The following is a 24531-nucleotide window of genomic DNA, read 5'->3' on the forward strand; positions in this document are numbered from 1 at the left end:
ACAATGCTGAAGGGTCTTGGCCCAAAGCATCAACTGTACTCTTTTCCATAGATGCTGTCTGACCTGCAGAGTTCCTCCAACATTTTGTGTGTGTTGTCTGCACATTAAGGCTGTTAAGGGCGTTGCCATTCACAGTGTACTGTCTCTCTATATTTGATCTCCCAACATGCAACACCTCAGGTTTGGCCGTATTAAATTCCATTTTCTATTTCTCCACCTATATCTGCAACTGATCATTATCCATAGCACCACCAATTTTACTATTATCTGCATACTATCTTAACCCACACATTTGTCTTATCATACAGGTCATTTATATATATATTACAAACAGCAGAGATCTCAGTACCTGTCCCTGCAAAACACCACTAGTCACAGACAACTACCCAGAGTAAGTCCCATCAACAACTATCCTCTGTTTTCTATGGTCACGCAAATTCTGATCCCAAATCTTAGTCTTTTTGGTGAGCCTCACAGAATGGACCTCATCAAATGCCTTACTAAAATCTATATGGACAACATCTATAGCTCCACCTTCTTTGATCACATTTTCACCTCTTCAAGGAACTCAATCAAGTTCCTATGACAAGACTTGCCCTGCAAAAAGCCATGCTGACCATCCCTAATTGGGCCTTTGTTTTCCATATGATCATAAATCCTTTCTTTAAGAAACCTCTGCAGTAACTTCCTGACCACTGACTTAAGACTCGCAGTCGAAAGCTTCCAATAATATCCCCATTATCCTTTTAAAATAATTGAACCAATTCAGCAAATCTTTAGTCCTCTGGGACCTTACCTATGATTATGAAGGCCAATTCCCCGACTTGCCTCTCCCAATAGACTGGGATATATCCTATTAGGCCTCAGGACTTAACCACCTGAATACTCATTGAGAGACCCAACAATTACTCCTCCTTTATCTCAAAATGCACTTGCAAATAGGTATATTTCATGCTGATATCCCAGTCCTCTGTGTCTTTCTCCTTGGTAAATAATGATACCAAGTGCTCATTTAGGATCTTTTCCACATCCCCCTCCTCAAAGCATGTGTGCAGTCCTTTATCCTTGAGTGGTCTTCCCTAGTTATCCTCTTGCTCTTGATGTATAGAATGCCTAGAGATTCCTACTTGTCATGAGGGCTTGTCATGACCCCTCATAGAACATAGAAGATTGAGAGCAGATTTGAGCGATATTCAAAATTATGAGGGGTGTAGATAGGGTAAATGCATGCAGGCTTTTTTTCACTGAGCCTGAGTGGGATTACAAACAGAGGTCATGGGTTAAGGGTAAAAGGTGAAAAGTTTAAGAGAAACATGAGGGGAAGGTTCTTCACTCAGAGGATCGATAGAGTGTGGAGTGAGCTCCCAGGGCAAGTGGTGCATGTGAGTTCGATTTCAACTTTTAAGAAAAGTTTAGATAGGTTCTTAGATTGAACGCACATGGAGGGCTATGGTCCCAGTGCAGGTCGATGGGAGTAGGTAGATTAAATGGTTTCAGCATGGACTAGATGGGCTGAAGTGCCTGTTTCTGTGCAGAACTACAGCATAACTCTATGATTATATGACTCTGTATAACTGAATAGTGAAGTAGGCTTAATAGGCTGAAGGACCTTGTCTTTTAATGATGTCAGACAGCGGCTAAGTTTTCTGTGAGTATCTAAGGTCTATGCCTTTGATTCACTGATTCAAATTAAAATCCCAGTGTAGTATTGAGGAATTTAAATTCAGATGATTAAAATTGAATTGCTAGTAATGCCTAATTGAAATGACTAAATTATTGCACCATCAAGTGATTTATACACTTTGGGGAAAGATATCTACTATCCTTAGTGTGCTTTTAGTATGATTTCAAGCATATCAGTCTGACTGACTTTTAACTGCTTCCTCAGTTTGGAGCCTTGAAGGATATACAATAAATACTGGCATTGCCAACAACATCCAAAAGCTTGCACGTGAATAAATAGAAGTAGGTTAGTAATATAATGGCCTGTATTAAACTTTAAAGTAGAAGTTTGGAGCAAAGCTGGAGGAATATAGTGGAAGTAACAGTTGATAGCAGATAACATTCCTGAAGGAAACCACTATACTGGGTAGATTTTGTGCTATGTTTCATTACATTTAATAAGTAGCTCTATGAAGAGAATGATATCCAGTGATGAAAAGGTACGTTGATTCAAAGAAGCCAAAAAAATTCAGATTGTTTTTTCCCCACAATATCTTACAGAAAAAAAATCCAGTAAATATGTTTTGTTAAAACTTAGTAAGAACCAAATCCTGCCCCTTGAAGATCATCTAAGCATTTTAGTGAGGACTCCCATTCTTCTCCCTTTCAATTTCACAGAAGAATCTGCCAAACCATGATCCAATTGGTGATGAAATCTTCAGTTGTTTCTCTGCTGCTGAAGATTTGTAGTCAGAGCATTAAGCAGCTTCTTCTAGAAGGATCGCCCTACTTTATTTCATTTTTTCCTAAATTAGAGTGAACAAGTCTTGTACTTTTGATCCTATATTTGAATAAAAAAATATAAATATAAAAAATCCATCATAAAGAGTGGATTTGAACATAAACATTTCAATGTTATACCAGATGTAGTCAATTATTTCAAATAAATTTAGTAGTAATTCAATACTTTCCAGTGCTAGTTTTTATCAGCATGGGATATGCAAGTTAATCAATGCATTATTATGCCGCATATTGCTGGCAGGTGGGTTGCCTACATATACAAAGAGTTCAAACAAGTTACCCATACATTTCTGGAGAGAATTATACTCAAGTAAAATACTTAAGCAAGCAAATAATCAGACAATCTGGTACTGTTTTATGTATGATGCAGTTATAACATTAAAACTGATGTTTAAAATTAAAGCTTAATTTTTACTGATAACATTCAAACACATGACATTCAAATTTTTCATTATTTTACTTTTCATTAGCCAAGTAGAGTTAAAGGATCATAAGTCATTCCACCAAATGAGTTCAAGCTGGATTTTCTAACACAATCCAGTGAGACCCATTCACCTGCTCTTTCCTATAGCTCTGCAAACTCAGTACTTGAGAAAGCTCTGATTGAATTTGTTTCCACCACTCTTACAGCCTCTCTCCCCTGACTAAACACTTCGATATGCCTTTTTCTGATCTTACAAGGTACTTATGTTGTTGTCATTTCAAATACACACGTTATGTTTTAATGTTGGCTCTGTTTCATCTTTTACGGAGTCAGCTATTCCATGTGTTGCTGTCTCAGTCTTGGAACATCTTTGAACTAATTGCTAGGTATTTATTACCAATGTTTTGCTTTAGCAAAATAGTCATTTGGGTATTTCAACCCTTCCTTTGTTTATTGTACTTAATCACCATTTTCTTGATTGATTTAATGTACTGGTTATGTGATGTCCTCATGTTTCTATCTTTTTCAAATATAATAGCATAATCTAAAATTAATCCAAACCTTCACAGAGCTTCTTTTTCATATAATTTTGTTTTAATGTATTCTTTGCAGTTGGATGTTGTTTTTGTCTTAACTGACCATCACACTTTGGCTCTCACCTTATGAGATAACTAAACGTAGTAAATCAAGTCACTGCCTAATTCCCCGAGGTCCTATCCCAGTACCCATGATCTTCAACTGCTCCACAAATGACCTATTAATACTTGGTTATAATTCAGAATATTTACTAATGATTGCACACTTTCCCCCACATTCACTAATAAAACAGCAGATGACTGCTATAGCAAGGCTAAGGCAACATTTAATTTTGGGATGGCACGTGGCAAGTAAATTTTATACCATGCAATGGCCATCCCCAACATTCACTGGCACTTCTGAAAACTCCCTCAATATTTTCATAAAGACTGTACTGGTGCATATTTTCCTAATATAAGCCCTACTTGTGACAGATGTAATGCAGAAGTGGCTACTCTGACTCATATAATTTGGTCATGTGTAAGCTTAAATAATTTTTGGAGGGATGTGTTTGCAATACTATCTAAAGTTATAGATGTGGATGTTCAACTCAATTCACTTACAGCAATTTTTGGGATCATTCCAGAGGAAGCAGGCAGAGTGTCTGCTTCCACTCAACATGTGATAGCCTTTTCAACTTTACTGGCTAGGAGAGCTATTTTGCTATACTAGAAAAACTCTAATCCACCTACTGTTTTTTATTGGCTCTCCTCCATTATGTCATGTCTAAGCTTGGAGAAAATTAGAAGCTGAACATTTGATACATCTTTTAATTTTGAACAAGTCTGGTGACCCTTTATACAATATTTTCACATGATTTAATTAATTAATTAATTTTCTTTATTCTCTTTAGGGAAAATCCTTACCCGTGAAGGTTCGGAGTTGACTGGAAGTATTATTTTTTCTCTTTCTCTTTCTTCTAATTTTATCCTGAAATGGACAGCCCAATCTTTATTTTCTTTTCTTTTCCCTTTTTTGTTTCAGTTTAGTTAGTGTTTTTTTTTCTTTATTAAATAAAATTTCCAATCTCTTTTTTTTTACGGTTGTTAAGAGGAGTTGTGGTTTTTTTGATTATATTGTATATATAACAGCGTAACATTTTACCTATCTGATTTTGACAATATATACTTTCTTTTTTACTGCTGTTTATATGTCTTTTGTATTATCTGTTTGCTAAACTTCTCCACTGATTTGTATACTCTTAACTGAAAAATAAATAAAAAGATTGAAAATGAAGACTGTACTGTCGGTAGAAGAGATCTGGAGCTTTGAACCATGTGGTGAAAGCCCGTCTTCTGATACATAAGCCTTTCTGCCACCTGCATCAGAAGTATAAGTCTGCACTCACAAAGTACACTGTAGATGCTGTGGTCAAATCAACATGTACAATCAAGCTGGAAGAACTCAGCAGGTTAGGCAGCATCCGTTGAAACGAGCAGTCAACGTTTCGGGTCGAGACATTGACTGCTCGTTTCAATGGATGCTGCCCGACCTGCTGAGTTCCTCCAGCTTGTTTGTAAGTGTTGAAGTCTGCACTCAGCAGCCTGTTTATAAGGTACCTTCTTTACTAAATAAATTGGCTATTGAATGTATGTTTGTGGTCTTCTGCTGCTGTAGCTCCTTCAAGGTTCAACATGTTGTGCATTCAGAGATGCTTTTCTGCACAACACTGTTGTAACATGTGGTTATTTGAGTTACCGTTGCATTTCTGTCAGCTTGAAACAGTCTGTTCATTGTCCTCTGACCTTTGCCATCAACAAAGCATTTTCACCCACAGAACTGCTGTTCAATAGATGCTCACTATTTTTCACACCATTATCTGTAAACTCTCGAGACTGTTGTGTGTGAAAATCCCAGGAGATCAGCAGCTTCTGAGATACTCAAACTACCCCATCTGGCACCAACAGTCATTCCACGGTGAATGTCAGTTAGGTCACATTTTTCCCCATTCTGATGTTTTCCCTGAACAATAACTGAGCCTCTTGACTATTTCTGCATGCTTTTATGCATTGAATTACTGCCACATGATTGGCTGATCAGATGTTTGCATTAATGAGCAAGTTTACATAATAATGTGGCTACTGAGTGCATATTCTATTCTTGCTCAAATGATAGAGCCTCTCCAATGTTTGATATGCTTAGCAGCTTTTATATAGCTGGACTACATGATCAGGACCCTATCCACTGCTCCATTCATTCTCCCCCTCCATCATCATCACACTGTCTCTATAGTGTACAAGACCTGTGTTATGTGCTCTCTTTATTCACATAGGCTACTGTGTAAATTCTGTGATTTCTAAGATAGGAAAGGACATCTGATTCAAGCTACTTATACTAAAGTTCTTGTCCAAGACACTAACAACCATTATGTGAAAATTGTCTTCTATTACTTTGAAGTCACTTCTGTATATTCTGGATCTCCATGCTTGGAGAATCACTTCAGCTTGACCAGAAGGAATAGACTCCACCACTCATCTACATACTAGGGACAATCTATAGTGGCCAATGAACCTACCAGCCTGCATATTTGAGTGTTGGGAAGAAACCAACGAGGCCATTGGGAGAATGTGCAAACACCACACAGACAGAGCGAGAGATAATGATCAGATACAGATCATTTGCAGGAAAGCATCAGCTTTATTTGCTGTGCTGTTGCATCACCCCTGAACTCTGCAGGTGCTTAAGCCCAGAAATGGAAAATGCTCGAAGCACTATATTTACTATATTTTATACAGAACTCTCTCCACCCCCCCCCCAGGTCTTCCATGACTATTTAAAAACAAGAAGTCTATTCTTTAATCTTCTCTATAAACAAAACTGAGGTACTTTCTACATTAATTCTCCTGCCATTTAGAACAGAATACTTTGTATTAAATGAATAAATCATAAGGACTATAATACTTACCAATAGATCTTTTGCATTTGTTCAATGTTATCTGGGAGAGGAACTTTAAATGTTTCGGGCAGAAACAAAACCGCAATTGCTGCGAACATTGTTAACACCCCGATCACAATCAGTGACAGATTCTCTTGATAAGTATCTGGAAGTATAAAGTGCACACTCACTTCAAAATGAATCTTAACAGATGAACCTTAACAAGCATGGGGACTTCATGTAACCGAGGTCAAAATACACTCAAATCTATTTCCACTACATGAATATTCAAGTCATTTCCAATTTGGTTTGTTTCCACTGTTCCTTGATTTGGTTGTGTAATTAATAATTTATAACTTACAATTTAGGAAAGATTACCAAGACAAATTTAGATATTATAAGCATATTAGTATACCATGTTGTATGGGAAAGTTAGAGATATCACTGTGGGCTTGATAAACAGCCAATTAATTAGAGGGACAATGTGTAAATGGCAAGCCATATTGAAATAAACTTGATATTTTTATACATCAGTTTCAATAACAGATGCTGAAGATTTGTTTACACTTTGAACTACAAATTAAGATGAAATTATCATTAGTCAATCTCAAATTAATAGAAGAGCTTATATGTTAAAAGTGATTCTCCAATCAACTCCAAATAAAGCCAAAGGGCCTGGAATGGCACAGCACCTCAGCGCCTAAGTGGGAATTTTGTGGCAATGATTATACTTGGGCAATAATACTTTTGATTATGGTCAATTGCTTTCAAACTCAGTGTCACCTAAGGCCTAAAGCACAAGACCTTCTCCTCACACAGATGCAAGGGTACAAATAGAATGATGGAAGCTAGTTATACCTAGGCTTGAAGCACAGGGTATCTTGGGATAGAGATATGGGGATAGGATATGACATTGGAATTGGAAAGTAGTCAGCTATTGTTGATCACTGAGGATTGGAGGTTGGGATGTATGTGATTGGTGGTAAAGGATTTCAATCAAATAATTGGTGTGTAGTTCAAGCTGGGTGAAGATCAAGTGCTATGGGTACAGTAGAATTTGTATAGAACATGTAGGAGGGCTGAAAGAGTATAATGGACTGACTTGTGCATCTGCACCAACCTGTGACATACTTAGTCAATTCCTCAGTCCACTCAGATGTACCAAAAGCCTATTTCCTCACACGTGGATGCCATTGGCTACTCATATTTAAATGAAAAATAACTGGAAATGACATCTCTATGTTCTTAAGTCCTGTGTGCATTACACAACAGTTACACAGGAACTCAGAATTAAAATTATTGACTTAGAGCATCACTCTGAAAGCCCCCAATTTTTGTTAACAATATTGAATAGCAATTGGATCAAGCAGCTCACAAAAAATTAATGCTTTCTGAACAGTGAAGTTAGGTTAGATCAGCTCACTTCCTGGCCCTGTCCTTCATTCCTTTGGTGCTCACTAATCATGGAAGGGCTCAAGCCCACCAAGGGGTTTTGAATGCTTCCTGTCTACTTTGAAGCAGACAGAACCCATAAACTAAGGAGCATTTTCTGCCACAGAATGGCCACTCTCTTCCTCAGACCAAAGATTGGAAATGTGGAACTGAAATAAATCAGTAATTCAACAAGTGCAAGTGGGACTGACACATTTCATATGCAGAGACTGAAGGGAGAACACCAGCCATGCACTCTTGTCTAGACCCCTCTAATGCAAATATGTTTACTTCCTCATGTTTTGGGATGGATGTAAATTTAAATAAATTCAAATTTAAGTTCAATGGAGGTAAAGGTTACCATTGCTCTGAGGTTCATTATCAGACTTATTCAGTTCACAGACTTCCAAATGCAATGGTCTTTAATTCTGCTTAAATAACTCTCTCCAAAGAAGAGAGTTTTGCAAAATTCTGAAGATGCCATTATTTGTATATTAGGATAGTGTCAAAAGTCTAAACAGTCTTGATTAATCAGTGATGATTAATTGTTATCTTACCAAGGAAAATAATGTAAGGTGAAATGATACTTCCGATTCTAGATGCCATTGAACTCACTCCGACACCTGTATTTCTCAATGAGGTTGGATACAGCTCGGCGGTGTAGACATAAATGATGCAAAAAGCACATGTATTTCCAAAATTTCCAATTAACACCAGCACTACAGCAAGTAACAAAAAATCTGGAACAAACAGAAATAGCTGTGGACTGGATATATGATGCTCTGGTTGTATAGATCTGTCCGCATGTTGAAATCACAGGTTAATTTTCCCCATACACGTTCCAATGTTATCAAACATTGAGAAGCTCTGGTGTCTTTCCTCTGATATTAAAATTATTGGAAAGAATAAAAAGCTCCAGATGTGTATTTCTGAGATCCTGTGCTGAAGATACACATGATAAAATGAATTTTCAGAATTACTGTTAAATATTTTGATCCAACATAAATGAGGTTCAGTAAATAAAAACAGCTAATTTCTTCAACAATAATAATAATTACAAAAGCAAAGCAGCTCTAAGTTGACAAAGAGAGGTAGATGGAAAAATAGAAGCTGAGCTGTTGGGAGATATGTGGCACACTTTGGGATAGTAATTTCTATTTTATAGGTCTCAAGGTAACAATCAAAAGGGGAATCTATGGCACAGAAATTAAGATTAAAATTGGAGGAAGGTCATTGAATATTGTAAGTCAAAATCTGGCACGGGTAAAGTTGGAGCAATTGTTTTCAGATAAGTTTTATCGGCATGTGGGAGTCATTCAAAAGTAAATTAATGAGGGTTCAGGATGATCATGTTCCCAAAAGGGTGACAGGTGTGGACAGCAGGTCCATGGAACCCTGACTATCAAGGACTATTGTGGGCTAGATAAAAATATTGGCAATGGCTAATTCCTTCAGGAGTACAGCCAGTTTTGGAGTAGGGGAGCTTAAAATAGAAATTAGGAGAACAAAAAGGGGGCATAAAATATCACTGACTGACAAGCATTTTGTAAGTATATTAAGGAGATCTGAGTTTCAAATCTGGGGAAAACACCTCCATGAGTTGTGGAGGTAAGTACTCTCATGCTTTATGACTCTATATCAAAGTATTCAGATAAATAAAGACTGCTTCTGGCACATTGGCCTTCATAAATTCAAGTAATGAGTACAGGAGTTGGCATGTTGTGTTGAAGATGTATAAGACATAGGTGAGGACTAATTTGAAGTATTGTGTGCAATTCTGAACGCCTGTACCTAAGGAATGATATCAATAAGATTGCAAGAGTACAGCAAGGAGTTACAAGAATGTTGCCAGACTTGAGGACCAGAGTAATAGGGAAAATTAAATAGGTTAGAACTTTTGCCCTTGAGCGTAGGAGAATGAGGGGATATTTTACAGAGGTATACAAAATTATGAAGCTTATAGAGGGGTAAATGTAAACAGGCATTTTCACTGCAATTGGGTGAAACTAAAAATAGAGGTCATATTTTAAGGGTAAGAGGTGAAATATTTAAGGAGAACCTGAGGAGGCTCTTCTTCACTCAGACAGTGATGAGGGAGTGGAACAGGCTGCCAGTGGAAGTAGATGCCACATTATCAATATGTGGATGATCAAAAATCAATAGGAGTTATAGCTGTGCTATTTGGATTTAACTTCGCTGATCTTCTTGCATAATTTGCCAGAAGTGCAGGGAATGGATAACCAGCTCAGAATAATAATAGAATATTAATCAGAATCAAAATCATATGAGTTAAGTTTCCAATTTAAGCAGATCTCATGTTAGAGTCTGCTAATTTTCAAATGCTCATCCATGATGTTCATTGAACTATAGACAGGACAGCAAACTTCATTTGGACTCTCAGGCACATCTGCACGAGTCACAATTTGGTCCAACATCTCAAGATCATACCACTGTTAAAATCTGTACAGTTAGTTGGTGGAAGGAATGTAAAGGATTTCAGAGTGGTTGGCATACTGTGCCAGCGTACCAAAACCTCTCAGAATTACAGCTCCTGTGTATTTCAACTGATCATGGGATACTGCTTTTTAATGCTTGTTAGCAAATATCATAATAGGACCGATTTTGAAGCAGTGTAAAATTTACGTGATGGGATGAGCTGTCTGAAGAGCAGGATACTTCCACTAAGAAAAAGAATACTTGAAAGGCTGAACTTGCGTGGAAACTTCTGAAGGAGAATCCATACTGCAATGTTGGCTGGAATCTCTGAGGCAGCAAAGAGGAAACAATTGAGATAGTCATCACCATAGAGATTGGGTATGTTCAATGACAGGCAATAGTATCCCATTGTTACGATCATCCTGCAAAAACAAATTCAAATACTTCTTGTAAAGCATATTCTTATGTTTTCCTATCTTTACTTCTTAGAATTTCTTTCACTTGATTTCATGTTTTCCAGAGAAGATGCTGATGTGTGGCTTTTGCAGAATTATTTCTGTCACATTCACTAACATCAATGAATGTTTCTTAACTGAACAATAAAATAAATATTACTTAAATTTATTATGTTCTGAACTTCTCTGTTTTCCTGCCTAAGAATTACCAACTATTATCTACCCTGCAAAAAATAGTCTTTTTTTCACTGCCAACTGAATTCATACAATTTGCTACTGAAGGGAACTTTGCACTCTTTGTTTGCTCCCCTTACATCTCTAGGTGGTCAGCATTTTAACCTTTTAGCAATTTAATATTCTTCAAAGACAGCCTATATGGGTACCGTTAATGTCTTGTTTGAGATGGTGCACCTCTGTCATTTCCAATTTCTCTCTGTTCTGTTCAAACCTCTTGAGTAGGAAGTGAACTAATTTTTGGTGGGCTCCAATTGTGAATTTTGGGAAAAAAACTTGATTCGACAAAATTGAGCAGCAATTCAATCTAGTCTGTGGGTGAAGAGATTCAATCTAATCTGTGCAGAGACTAAGCAGTTTCAGAACATATTCCTCACTAAGTCCTTAAAATCAGATTTTTTTTTGAGTATTTCTGTGTATTTTGTTTTCTTCTAATACTTACCAGATCAGAATGTTAATGATTGTGATAGTTCGGGTATTACAGGTTTTTAACAACTGAGTAACTGGAACAGATTTTATTTTATTGTTCTTTATGTGTTCGAGCTGGAAGAAAAGCAGAGAAACAAAATTGCATTAGCTTAACAGAAAAATGTCTGCACTATTTTCCACATCTCTTGAATGAATGATATGAATGATCCAGAAGACTTAATATTCAAAACTTGCTCTGTGACTTTCCATCTGGGTAGCCAGAATTGTTGTATGTGCATTTCAAATGTTTTCACCACTTTCCAAAAATAAAAATTATTCCTCTTCCCACACTGCCAGCAATTCCTACCTGGTGAAAAATGAATTTGCACACAATGATTTCTCTAGTTCTATAAAATGAGCTGAATATTCTCCACGTTTAAATTCAAATTAGGTTCTGGACAAATACAAAATCTGAACTTTGATTAATGATGTAAGCTCTGTAAATGGTTCATTTAAGCTTCATTATAATTTTTGTAGAAGTTTTAATAAAATTACTGTTTCACTAGAAGGCTCCACTGTCAACTACTGGTTGTCCCTTCTGTAGATTTCATGTCCCTGTATTCCACCATTTTGAGACAGTAGCAATTTAGATCAACTCAAAACATCAACATTTTCATTTCCTTACTATTACAAATACTTATTGCGAATAAGTATCTCCTGTTGGAGATAGGAGGTTGGTGCTAGACTCCAAGACAGGAATTTTCTGGAATGCCTATGGCTGGCTTTTTAGAGCAGCCCATGGTTGAACTCATTAGGGGATCAACTATTTGGGATAGGGTATTGTGCAATGAACCAGATTTCATTAGAGAGCTTAAGGTAAAAGAACCCTTAGGGGTGAGTGATCATAATATGATCAAATTCACCCCGGAATTTGAGAAGGAGAAGTTAAGCTCAGAAATATCAGTATTACAGTGCAGTAAAGGGAATTGCAGAGGCATGAGAGAGGAGTTGTCCTGAGTTGGTTAGAAAACAACACTTGCAAGGATGACGGCAGAGCAGAAATGGCTGGGTTTTCTGGATGCACTTCAGAAGGCAGATGATATATACATCCCAAAGAGGTTCTAAAAGCAAGATGACAAAACTGTGGCTAAAAAGAGAAGTCAAAGCCAACATAAAATCAAAAGTGAGGGCACATAATAGAGCAAAAATTAGTGAGAAGTTAGAAGATTGGGATGCTTTCAAAAATCCAGCAGAAGACAACATAAAAAGCCATTAAGAAGGAAAAAATGGAATACAAAAGTAAGCTAGCTAATAATGGCTGGCCGGTGGTGCAGTGGCATCAGACCAGTTCGAGGTGATTGGTCCCGGGATCAAGTCCGGCTGGACCTTGCATGCTTTCTGTCCATGCTGGGCAAGACACTAGCAGTATGGTGGAAGTACCAGGTGAGAAGGTTCTTGGGAAACTGAAAGGTCTGCGTGTAGATAAGTCACCTTGACCAGATGGTGTACATCCTCAGTGTTCTGAAAGAAGTAGCTGAAGAGATTGTGGAAACATTACATATAAACATAGAAAACTACAGCACATTACAGGCCCTTCAGCCTACAATGTTTTGTCAACCATGTAACCTACTCTAAAAGCTGCCTAGAATTTCCCTACCGCATAGCTCTCTATTTTTCAAAGCTCCATGTACCTAACAGTCTCTTAAAAGACCCTGTTGTATCTGCCTTTACCACCTCTGCTGCAATGCATTCCATGCACATACCACTCTCTGTGTGAAAAACTTACCCGAGAGCCCCCTTGAACCTACTTCCAAGCACCTTAAAACTATGCCCCCTCATGTTAGCCATTTCAGCGCTGGGAAAAAGCCTCTGGATATTCACATGATCAATGCCTCTCTTCATCTTATACACCCCTATCAGGTCACCCTACATCCTCCATTGCTCCAAGGAGAAAAGACCAAGTTCGCTCAAACTATTCTCATAAGGCATGCTCTCCAATCCAGGCAATATCCTTGAAAATCTCTTCTGCACTCACTCTATAGCATCCACTTCCTTCCTGTAATAAGGTGACCAGAACTGAACACAGTATTCTAAATGGGGTCTTACTAAGGTCTTGTATAGCTGTAACATTACCTCACGACTCTTGAACTCAATCCCATAGTTGATGAAGACCAACACACCATACGCCTTCTTAACAACACTGCCAACTTGCGCAGCAGCTTTGAGTGTCCTATGGACATGGACCCCAAGATCTTGCTGATCCTCCACACTGCCAAGAGTAATGATCTTTCAAGAATCACTAGACTCGAAATTTGCGAATGTAAATCCACTCTTCAAGAAGGGAGAAAGGCTGAAGAAAGGAAATTATAAGCCAGTTAGTCTGACGTCAAAGGCTGTGAAGTTGTTGGATTTGATTGTTAAGGATGAGGTCTCAGGGTACTTGGAAGCACATGATAAAATAGGCGATGGTCAGCCTGGTTTCCTTAATGGAAACTCTTGCCTGACACATCTGTTGGAATTCTTAAACAATTAATATGTAGGCTAGACAAAGGAGAATTGTTTGATGTGTAGTTGAATCTTCAGAAGGCCTTTGACAAGGTGCCACATATGAGGCTGCCTAATAAGCTACAAGCCCATGGTATTACAGGAGAGAATCTAGAATGGATTAAGTAGTGGCTGATTGACAGGAGGCAAAGAGTGTGAATAAAGGGAGCCTTTTTTGCTTGGCTGCTGGTGGCCAGTGGTATTCCACAGGGATCTGTGTTGAGACCAATTCTTTTTACATTATTTGTCAATGATTTGGATGAATGAACTGATGGTTTTGTGGCAAAGCTTGCAGATGATAAGAAAATAGGTGGAGGGGCAGGCCGCTTTGAGGAAGTAGAGAGGCTACAGAAGGTCTTAGGCAGACTTGGAGAATGGGCAAAGAAGTGGCAGATGGAATACAGTTTTGGGAATTGTATAGCCATACACTTTGGATAAAGGGTGGACTATTTTCTAAATAGAGACAAAATACAAAGAACTGAAATGCAAAGGGACTTGGGAGTCACCACGTGCAGTATTCCCTAAAGGTTAAGTTGCAGGTTGAGTCTATGGTGAGGAAGGCAAATGCAATGCTAGTATTCATTTCAAGAGGACTAGAAAATAAAAGCAAGGATGTAATGTTGAGGTTTATTAAAGCACTGCTGAAAACTCACTTGGAGTACTGTGAGCATGTTTTGGCCCTTTATCCTAGAAAGGATATCTGAAACTGGAGAGAATTCAAAGGAGGCTCACAAAAAGAATTCCAGGATTGAATGGTTTGTCATTTGAAAAGCATTTGATGGTCTGGGACTGCATTTACAAGAATTTAGAAGAATGAGCGATGTCCTAATTGAAACCTATTGGAAGGCCTTGATAGAGTGGATGTTGAGAGTCTAAGACCAGAGGACACAGCCTCAGAATAGAGGGGCATTCTTTTAGAACGGAGATCAGGAGGAATTTCTTTAGCCAGAGGGTGGTGAATCTGTGGAATCCATTACCATAGGCAGTTGTGGATGCCAAGTCTTTATGTATACTTAAGGCAGAGTTTGATAGATTCTTGATTGGTCAGGGCATGACGGGTACAGGGGGAAGGCAGGCGATTGGGACTGAGAGTAAAAATTGATTAGCCATGATGAAATGGTGGGGCAGATTCAATGGGACAAATGGCCTAATTCTGCTCCTATATCTTATGATCTTACAGTATAAACCATAGAGTTATTTAATACTCTTTTACCAATAAGACATTGAAGAAGGCTACATGATCTGGGGACCGAATAGTGAAGCGACCTTGCCAGTGATCCCGGTTACTATAATACAGCAAATAACTTTGTCATGATGAAACAATGCACAGGCCATTTCAAAATTCCTATAAAATATAAAAAAGATCCAAAAATAATTTTATCCGATGTAAGTTCAGACATACAAGTCATGCTGAACTTGATTGGTACAGTTGTACAGTTGCATATTTTTCAGTATTTTTATTTCTTATGCAATGAAAACCTAGTTGAAAATGTATATCCATTTGATTATGGGTGAAGTTGTCTATGAACTTGTTAGTGGTCATGTAGTCAGGTGAACATATTAAAGACAATAGTTAGGGGAAATGGGATCCACTTTTAGAAGCATATTAGGCTACGTCCACACTACACCGGATAAATCCATAACTGAAGATTTTTCTCTTCGTTTTTACCCTCCGTCCACACTAAAACGACATTTTCATCCCCCGAAACCGGAGCTTTTCAGAAATGCTTTCCAAGGTGTGTAATTTGGAAAACGCCACTCAGGCAGATCAGTGTGGACGGGGTAACCGGAGATATCTGAAAATGCTGTCAGACGGCAGCGCGCCATTTCATTGTTTTCCTGAACACAACCTAACAATTTCAGAACAGACGGCAACGAGACTGAAGCCAGTAGAGTTAAATGTACTCACCAAATACCTTGACCCATAACTTACTGAATAAATAAGTATGCTCACGTTGACCTGTTTTCTGTCCTTGCTTGTATGAAGGCGGTTTACCTATTTATGCAAGTACTTCTCTGACAATAGATGTGTAACAGCCTAATGTAACATTGTATGGAAATACAAGATAATACTGATGCAGACATGCTTTACACTTTTAACAACATGCTTTATTAATGCAACAGAGTTAGACTGTTTTTCAATGTTCGTCGTCAGCTGGGTCATACTATCCGTGAACTCCCTGTCGGTTGCCTCCATACACTTCAGTATTTGTTTGTTTTTAACTTTTAAGTCCTCCTGCACGAGAGCCAACAGCTGTCTGTCGTTTAAGTTTTTCTAGTCTGTAACCGAACAAACACACACCATCTTTCACAGCGAGATTCGACACCAAACATGTCGCTTGTTTTCAGTAGATGTGTCCTGTGCACGCGCAGTAGGAGGAGATTCGCCGAAATATCCGTTTCAATGTGGACAGAGGTATTCTTAAAAACGCATAGTGTGGATGCCTATCGTTTTTATGCAAAACCGGCATTTTCAAAATTATCCGGTCTAGTGTGGATGTAGCCTTAGATCACAGAGTAAACACCTTTTGAATGGAAGAGAAATGAAAATAACAGAGATATAAAAATGTTGCTCTTTATTGCCCAATGAATCTCAGGGCTGTATTTGGTGACATACTATATTTGTGTTTTGATCATAAATTTGAACATTGAATCACAAAGAAACAAAAAGATGGCATTGTTGTAATACCTCATCTTCACTGAAAAGCATCGCTGGAGGAGTGACACCATTTTTCTTTGCCATGAGTCGAATTATTGATTCAGCTTCCTCTATTCTTCCTTTAGATAATAGCCAGCGTGGAGATTCAGGAATAAACCTAGAATTAAATGAGTTATTTTATAACGCGACTATTGAAGTTCTAATAGACTTGGGAAATTACTACAGTATAGTACTAAGATGGGTGGCATGGTAGAGTAGAGGCTAGCAAAGTGCTTTATAGTACAGGCAACTCGAATTCAATTCCCACTGCAGTTCATAAGGAGGTTATATATTCTCCTTGTGACTGCGTGGGTTTCCTTTCACAGTCCAAAGATACACTGCTTGGTAGATCACTGGTCATTGTAAATTGTCAAGTGATTAGGCTAGCATTATATCTGGGGATTGCTGGGTAGCATGGCTTGAAGGGCCAGAAAGGCCACAGTACCTCAATAAAGAAAATACTTAATAATAATAAATATCATGAAGTTGTATTCAAATGTGCTAGTTGATTCAGAAATTACTAATGATTATGAGATGATGTAAGTTATGTGTAATGTGGTATTGAACTTTTAACATGTTTTCTAAGGTCTCTAGTTGTGAACATTAAACATTATTGGCAAACGTCAATGATTGCAACATTCTCATTGAGACACTGGATGTGTGCTGGAGATATGAAGTTGAAAAAGATCAAGTTAGTGAGAAGGCGAAGAGAACATTTTAAAAACATAAAGAATCAGTTATTTGAGAAGAAAGAAAAGGAAGATGTTGATATTCATAAGGAAAACAATTTCGTGTCCATATCATGGAATAGAAGGACAAAATATATGGATGAAATTAAACAAGTTGAAGACTAAAGTAGACAACATTATGGTAAAGTGAGCAATTAGAAACTTCAATAATGCTTAAAATAGCAATGCACTCGTTGGAAAGAAACTTTAAGAAATTAAGCCCTTACTCTTAAAGAAGCTCTGGTGAAAAACATTAATGAAAATCTTTCTACAAATATACAGGAGTGACAATATATATTTACTGCCATGAAATTGATATCCAAATGATATCATTATATATGGCATTACATTAATATATTATACTTTGTGTGTAGCCTTTAAGGCATTTGTTTAGTTTATTATATTTTCGCTTTAGTAATTTGTTTGTTATCATTTTCTAGTTAAAGTTAAGGTTGTTTAAAGTAAATTCGTTGTCTGTGATATATCGCGGCATGCGATGACGTCACACCCGATTTCACCGCGTCTTGTGGGAAAATACTGGTTTGGAGAAACGGGAAGGAGGGAGCTTATGTGTGCAGGATCAGCGCGAGAAAAGTTTTCTTTCTACGCACTAGAAACATTAGTGAAGCAACGCCATAAGTTCATGAGATAATCGATATGTTGAATTTAAAATGTTAACGCTGATTCTGTTAAAAGTAAGGACGGTTGATAAAGTTTATATTTTTTGTTATTTAAAGAGTTGCGGATAGTTTGTGTTGAAGTGTATTTAAAGCCAGTCGATGGCGTAGGTAGATTCTGACTGTATGTTGCACTTTAATGTAATATAGTTGTTGTAGTTTTACCTTTGCAAGTATTTATGATGTAAATGTGATGTCAAGAAGGAAACAAATACTGTATATATTTTGTATTGTTTTATCAACAGTTCTCACCATACGTTAATGTGGAAGAGTGAACAGTAAACGGTTAATCTTACTGGGACCGCCTCATTGATTGGTTTATGCTTGGTGTTTAGTTCAGAGTTCTTTTACACCTGTGCGAGAACACTACACTTTGTCTTGGAAATTCATCCCATTGACTTAATTTGCAAAGAGAATAGAATATGCTTTTTCCAGAATATATCATGCTGCACTGTTGCCCGGGGTGAATTGTATCAGATACATTTCATATGAACAAGAAAGAGAAGAAGGAAATTTACTTGATCCATAATAGCAAATACAGCGCTTCACTGAAGCTAATTAATGCCAGTGGACAGGGATTGTGGATTTAGATCTTAATCTATTTGTACAAGCATATTTTAATTAGGCAACATTTCTAATAATGTCTGATTGAATTTAGTGAAGCTATTAGCATTTAGCCATGCATTCAATATGTCAGGTCCCAATAAAGGACACTCCTTTCTCCCTTCACTAAGCTAAGTCTCTATTGCGTATGGTGTAGCACACTACCGATGCACACCGACACCACTTATGCAGACAGTTGCACAATCTGCTCCAAACTTAGTTCCTTCAGTGTCTCCACCAATGAGCAACTCATTAATAGGGCAGACCTTTTGGACTTTAAGTTCTTAGTGTCCAGCAGGATCTTGTGATAATAAAAAATACATTTGAAAGGACACCATTTATCATCACTGTTAAGTTTTATAACTCTAAAACATAAAACTAATTAAAATAAAAATATGCAGCCGAGAATAACATGTCTTAGTTTTGTTTTTACTTTAGTAAGGTGCAAATGTATGATATGGTGGCATAATGATGAATGGCATTCATGTACTTTTACATATAACCTGTAATAAATTATTTAAAGAGAGAATGTTTTATCAAAAATATTTGCAGTATCACTGAAATATTAAATACACAACAGCATGCAAACTCCACACAAACAGCAAGGTGAGTAATAGGACTGAGTTTAGGACATCATTCTAATGATATGTTGAAATGTTACAGAATATTGAAGGTGAGGTTACTTTGACCATGATCTTTATTCTATAACAGCTACAATCTATTCTCCATAATCACTTTTAAGCAGCAATCTGCACATGAATAAACATATATCAATTCTTGAATTGGAAGACATACAATCACGATGCACCACAGCTACATCACCGCAGAACCGAGCCGATCAGGAAATAGGGGTTCAAACCGCACCTCCACAGCTCCCAGATGGTGAAAAGGCATTAGCATCATTTCATACACTGGAAATGCAAGTTAAAACTTTACCTTGGGGCATATCGATGCTGGCTGCTGCAATTAGAGAGAAGATCATTGCTAAACTGGTGACTGTCCGACAATGAATTAGGCTCCCCAGACTTTGTGATAAAATTCCATCAAATAGCTTGCTAATAGCAGCCATTGAAGCACTACTCACAATTGCAACCTTCAACATAACTGAGACCAATAACCTGACATATGCATCGGCAGCAGCAGCAGTCCTAGAAATGCCATGCTACAAAATGAAATACAGTGGAGAGTACTGTTATAAGCTCCCCTGGAGACAAGGAATGGAAACCAAAATGAAATCTAGAAGGGCAGAGGTCAGCAGACTGAACTGCAGAAAGGTGGGAAGACCAGAGGCTCATCACGGTTATTAAGGAAGTACAGAGGTATGTCCATAGATGGAGTTCTGGAAACTGCCAAGCAATGGTTAACAGCTCTGGCTACCAGACTACAGAGGTACATTAAGGATGTGGAGGTCAAAAGAATAAATGCACTCTTCTCCAAAGAATCAGGAAAAGTATTCACACAGTTCCAGAGCAACAGCATGCCAATCCCTGAACCAGCCAAAACAGCAACTGAGGAGTACTGGAAGAATATGTGGGAGAAATATCTTGGGGTAGTGGAGGTATAATTTGTCTATCTGTGCTTTTCACCCCATCTTTGACTGAGCTGTTCCACCGTGAACATGATCTGTTATGAGTCAACATGATGCTTTCAGATCAGGTCATGCACAGCACATACCTCCACTGCACGACTCAAGTGCGTTTCTCTGAGCAGCAGTGAACCATCTGACTGGCCTATCAGAGTTCTCTTCGGAAACTAGTTGACTTGATCAGCATTTCTCATCTGGCTATTGTTCACAATTGCACTTAATAAAAAAGAGAAGCATCACCAATGCTCGATGGTTGAAAGACCTACAAGCAAGCCTCTGCAATTAAAACTTTCTGAATCAGTAGTTTTGCCTTTGCTTTAAATTTATTTGCTTATCAGCCTGCAGTTTGCATAATTGCTACTGGGTGTCGAAGTCAGAATACTATGACAATAGGAAAGGTGTAGTCACAACATCTCAAATTAGATTAAGTATCAATTGGCAGATTTTATAAATGTGTGAAACTTGTAAGGATCTGTAAAGGAAATTGAATTTATGAGGAATTGAGCAAATCCAGATGCAATAGATGATTTAATATTGTGGGTAACTTGGCAGAATCAAGGTGATGTTCATGCACAGCTGAAGTTACTTTCAAACACAGCCTTATTTATCAGGGACTTCCAGCAATATGCAGTCATATCCTGCTGATTAAATGCATTTAAGATTGAAATGTTTACATACCACCATAAAGGAATGTACAACAAACAGGTGAGAGACAGGGTCAATATTAGCATCTTCCATTCTCGTATAAAATATGCAGCAAAAGGCAGGATCATATAGCCTACTGCAAAACATGTGCCGACTCCAAGTGTAGAGTATGTAACCCGAATGGATTGTTCAAGAAGTTCAGATCCTGCAAGAAGAGTACAGCCAGGTTCAGGGCACAGTGAATTCACTTTGACTGAATGTCACTCTGAAACTTCGATACTCAACTAAAAAAGTGTATTAAATTATATTCTTAAACCATAACAAAGCAATGTGAAGCCCAAGTATTTCACTAATCACTGATGAAACAGCATGAAATAAAGAACAGGATATAAAAAGAGAGTTTAATTTTTAACAGTTTCTTAGGGCTTTTGAATGTTTCTGAATAGATCCAATCTTTTCTGCAACTGGTGCGGCATTTAAAATATTGGTTAGTTCAACCAATTGACATGTGAATCACTGCTCTCAGTTGTTGATTCATTGTTTATCCAAGTGATGGCAGCACACAGCACAGAAATACTCCCAGATCTATGAAGGTACTTCCATAAATCAAATTCTTTCTACAATTTATCACTATCCTCTGTATCCTAGAAAGCACTGTAATGGCCAGTAAGTATATATTTGTAAACTAATTTGTTGTCAAATATATCTTGTGGGTACGGATTTCTGCTTACCCAGCAGGGTGGTCAGAAGTTCAATGGGAATAGGGTTAAAGTAGCAAGAGTTGAGCTTCTTGGAGAAAATGGGCTGAGGTAGGACATGAGGGAAGGTCAGAGGTAAAGTAAGAAAGGATGTGAGTTTGGCACTAGAGCATGCCAGTACAGTTTGCAATGTACTGCTGCTGTAAAACAACAAATTTCATGACATTTGCCAGTGATATTAAATAGGATTCTGATTAAATTTTGCAGACTATGTCAGTGTCCTTGTGTAAATCCAAGTGCTACGAGGATGTAAACAAGCTTCTGTGCTGATGCAATCACAGCAACTCGGAGCGGATTGCAAATGCCTTCAAAACCAAGAAGATGCATATTGACAAGAGAAATGTATCTCCTCTCCACCCACTCATCATCAACAGCTCTAAAAGGGTTTAAATCACTTTTTATAATGTAGCTTGCTGGTATCTCCATATTTATGCAAATGTATTCCCTATCCATACTTTAACCAATGATTTTATTTTGTTATATAATTCTATTGGTAACATCCTCTGTACATCCTCTCTATCTAGGCCTTTCACTAATTGATAGGGTTAAATGAGATTTCTCCCTATTCTTTTCAATTCCAATGAGTAAGCCCCAGAGCTGTCAAATACATCACATATGTTAACCCTTCCATTTTCAGAATCATTCTCTCATGATGTTCTGTAATGCCTATAAATCTTTTCTTTGATAAGGTGCCCAAAGCTGTTCACAATGTGGGCTTACGAATGTCTTATGAATCCTCAGCACTACATCCTGGCATTTATATTCTAATCCGCTCTAAGTGAATGCAAACATTGCATTTGCTTTTCTTATCACTGACTCAACTTACAAGTTAATACTTAGGGAATGCTGCACGAGGACTCCCAAGTCCCCTTGTACCTCTGATTTCTGAATTTTTCTCCCCATTTAGAAAGTAGTCTATGCTTTTATTCCTTCAGCCAAAGTATATGAACTTACACTTCCCAACACTTTATTCCATCTGCTACTTCTTTGCCCGTTCTCCTAATCTGTCCTTCGCCAGACTCCCTGCTTCCCCGACACTACCTGCTCCTCCACTTATCTTCAATATCCACCTATAATCATTGAATGTTTTTTGTTGTATGTCACACCAACTCATCACAGCAAACTTTTAAATTATGTAACTGTGTATTGATACTTGATAAGGGAGGCTCATCATCTAACTCTTGAGGATATACATATCCTTTTAAAGGCTAAAATACCCTAGTAGGTCTGGTCCACATTGCCTGAGCAAATCCAAAGTAAAAATTGTTTTAAATAAAGAAACAATTCACCAGAAAATAAACTGGGAGACTTTACTGAGACAGTTAAGGATGCAATATGCGAAGGGCAGGAGAAATAGGCCAAGGTGGCTTTTATTAAATAAGAGTCAAAGGAGAAAGTTGAGGATTATTCTGAGCAATATTATCAGGGATTTGAGCAACATAGTCACCTAAATGGGCTTAAATTGGATGGTGACATCTTCTTACAACTTCTGAAAGATGGCATGCATCCAAACCTGACTCTTAATGGACTATTAAAGCAGAGCTAAAGAGAGGAAATAGGAGAATATGTAGCCATAGTGGCAGGTGTAAAACAGGAGAGAACAGCTGATGGGGAAAGTTACAGACATAGAAGGAAGAGGCACATGACCTAGGACTGTAAGAACAGGGGAAAAACCCAGGTTCCAAGCAAACCCAGCAAGCTGAGGATCACCGCATCACTGTACTGCGTTGCAATGAAAAACACCACTCAACAATTATAAAGAATAAGGAATTATGTAAGAATAAAGTTAGATGTTAAGGTACAAAATGGAATAAAATGTGAATTAATACATAAATACCATAAAGTATTTACTATGTAAACAGTATTAAAAATTGTTTATAGTGTAGTGAATGTGGTAATAGGGCTAACTGGAATGGTTGAACAGATTGACTCTCTGGGGTAAGGACCTCTTGCACAAACCTCACAGGATAGTCATGAGTTCCAGGAAGGATTCCTGACACGATATGTAGACTGACAGGCAAGAGAAGAGCCCATAGTGAATCGAGTGCTGGGTAATGAATTGGGTTGGGTATCAGATCTGTTGGTGCATGAGCGTTTTGCAGGCCATGACCACAACTCCCTGACCTCTACCAAGCCTTGGACAGGGGCAGGAGCAGATGGTATGGAAAAGTATTTAATTGGCAGAGGGGTAACTATGACGCAATTTGGCAGGAACTTGAGAGCATAAACTGGAAACAGATATACATGGGTAAATGCATAACAGAAATGTAGGTGTTGTTTATGGAGCACTTGCACAGGATACTGAATAGTTTTGCCATGTTGAGACAGTGAAAGAATGGTAGGGTTACACGAGATATCAAGCATCTAGTCAAGAGGAAGAAACAAGCTTACTTAACGTTTAGGAAGTAAGAATCACACAGGACTCTATAGAGTTACAGGGGAGCTGGGAAGGACCTGCAAAATGGACAGGAGAGTGAGAAGGTCTTTTCAAATAGAATTGAAGAAATTCTAAGAAGGCATTTTAAACATATGTGAAGATCAGGACATTGGTCTGAGTGACAATAAAACCAATCAGGGATAGTACAGGATACAGAAATGGCTTGCCCATAGAATGTGGTTGTAGATGGAGTGCATTCTGTGTGGAAGCTAGTGACCAGTGGTGTTCCACAGGGATCTAATCTGCAACCCCGCATCCTTGTGATTTTTATAATTGACTTTGATGAGGAAGTATAAGGGTGGGTTGTTAACCCTGCAGCTGGCATGAAGGTTGGTAGAGTTGTGGATAGTGCAGAAGGTTGTTTGGGTTACAACAGAACATTGACAAGACGCAGAGCTGTGGTGAGATATTACAGATTAAGCTCAAACCACAAATTGGTGATTCAATTAACTTTAGAAGGTTGAATTTGTAGGTAGAATACAACGGTAACGGTAGGATTCTAAGTAGTGTGGAGGAATTGAGGGAGCTTGAGGTCCACTTCCATAGATCCCTCA

At 37.9% G+C, this 24531-nt stretch overlaps 1 protein-coding gene across 1 annotated transcript in view; it reads right to left on the reverse strand.

Moving 5' to 3' along the window:
* Positions 1–2104: 2104 nt before the first annotated feature.
* LOC140739170 (organic cation/carnitine transporter 2-like) overlaps positions 2105–24531 on the reverse strand; it is a 44173-nt gene continuing 21746 nt past the window's right edge. Inside the window, exons 4-10 of the mRNA XM_073067203.1 lie at positions 20816–20987; positions 16536–16662; positions 11337–11437; positions 10413–10627; positions 8327–8509; positions 6369–6504; positions 2105–2503 (exon numbers count right to left, since the gene is read on the reverse strand). Of these exons, the coding sequence (XP_072923304.1) occupies positions 2449–2503; positions 6369–6504; positions 8327–8509; positions 10413–10627; positions 11337–11437; positions 16536–16662; positions 20816–20987 (989 nt within the window). The 3' untranslated portion in view covers positions 2105–2448. The remainder of the gene's footprint in view (positions 2504–6368; positions 6505–8326; positions 8510–10412; positions 10628–11336; positions 11438–16535; positions 16663–20815; positions 20988–24531) is intronic.

This window comes from Hemitrygon akajei, chromosome 15, assembly GCF_048418815.1.
Source record: "Hemitrygon akajei chromosome 15, sHemAka1.3, whole genome shotgun sequence".
Lineage (NCBI taxonomy): Eukaryota > Metazoa > Chordata > Chondrichthyes > Myliobatiformes > Dasyatidae > Hemitrygon > Hemitrygon akajei.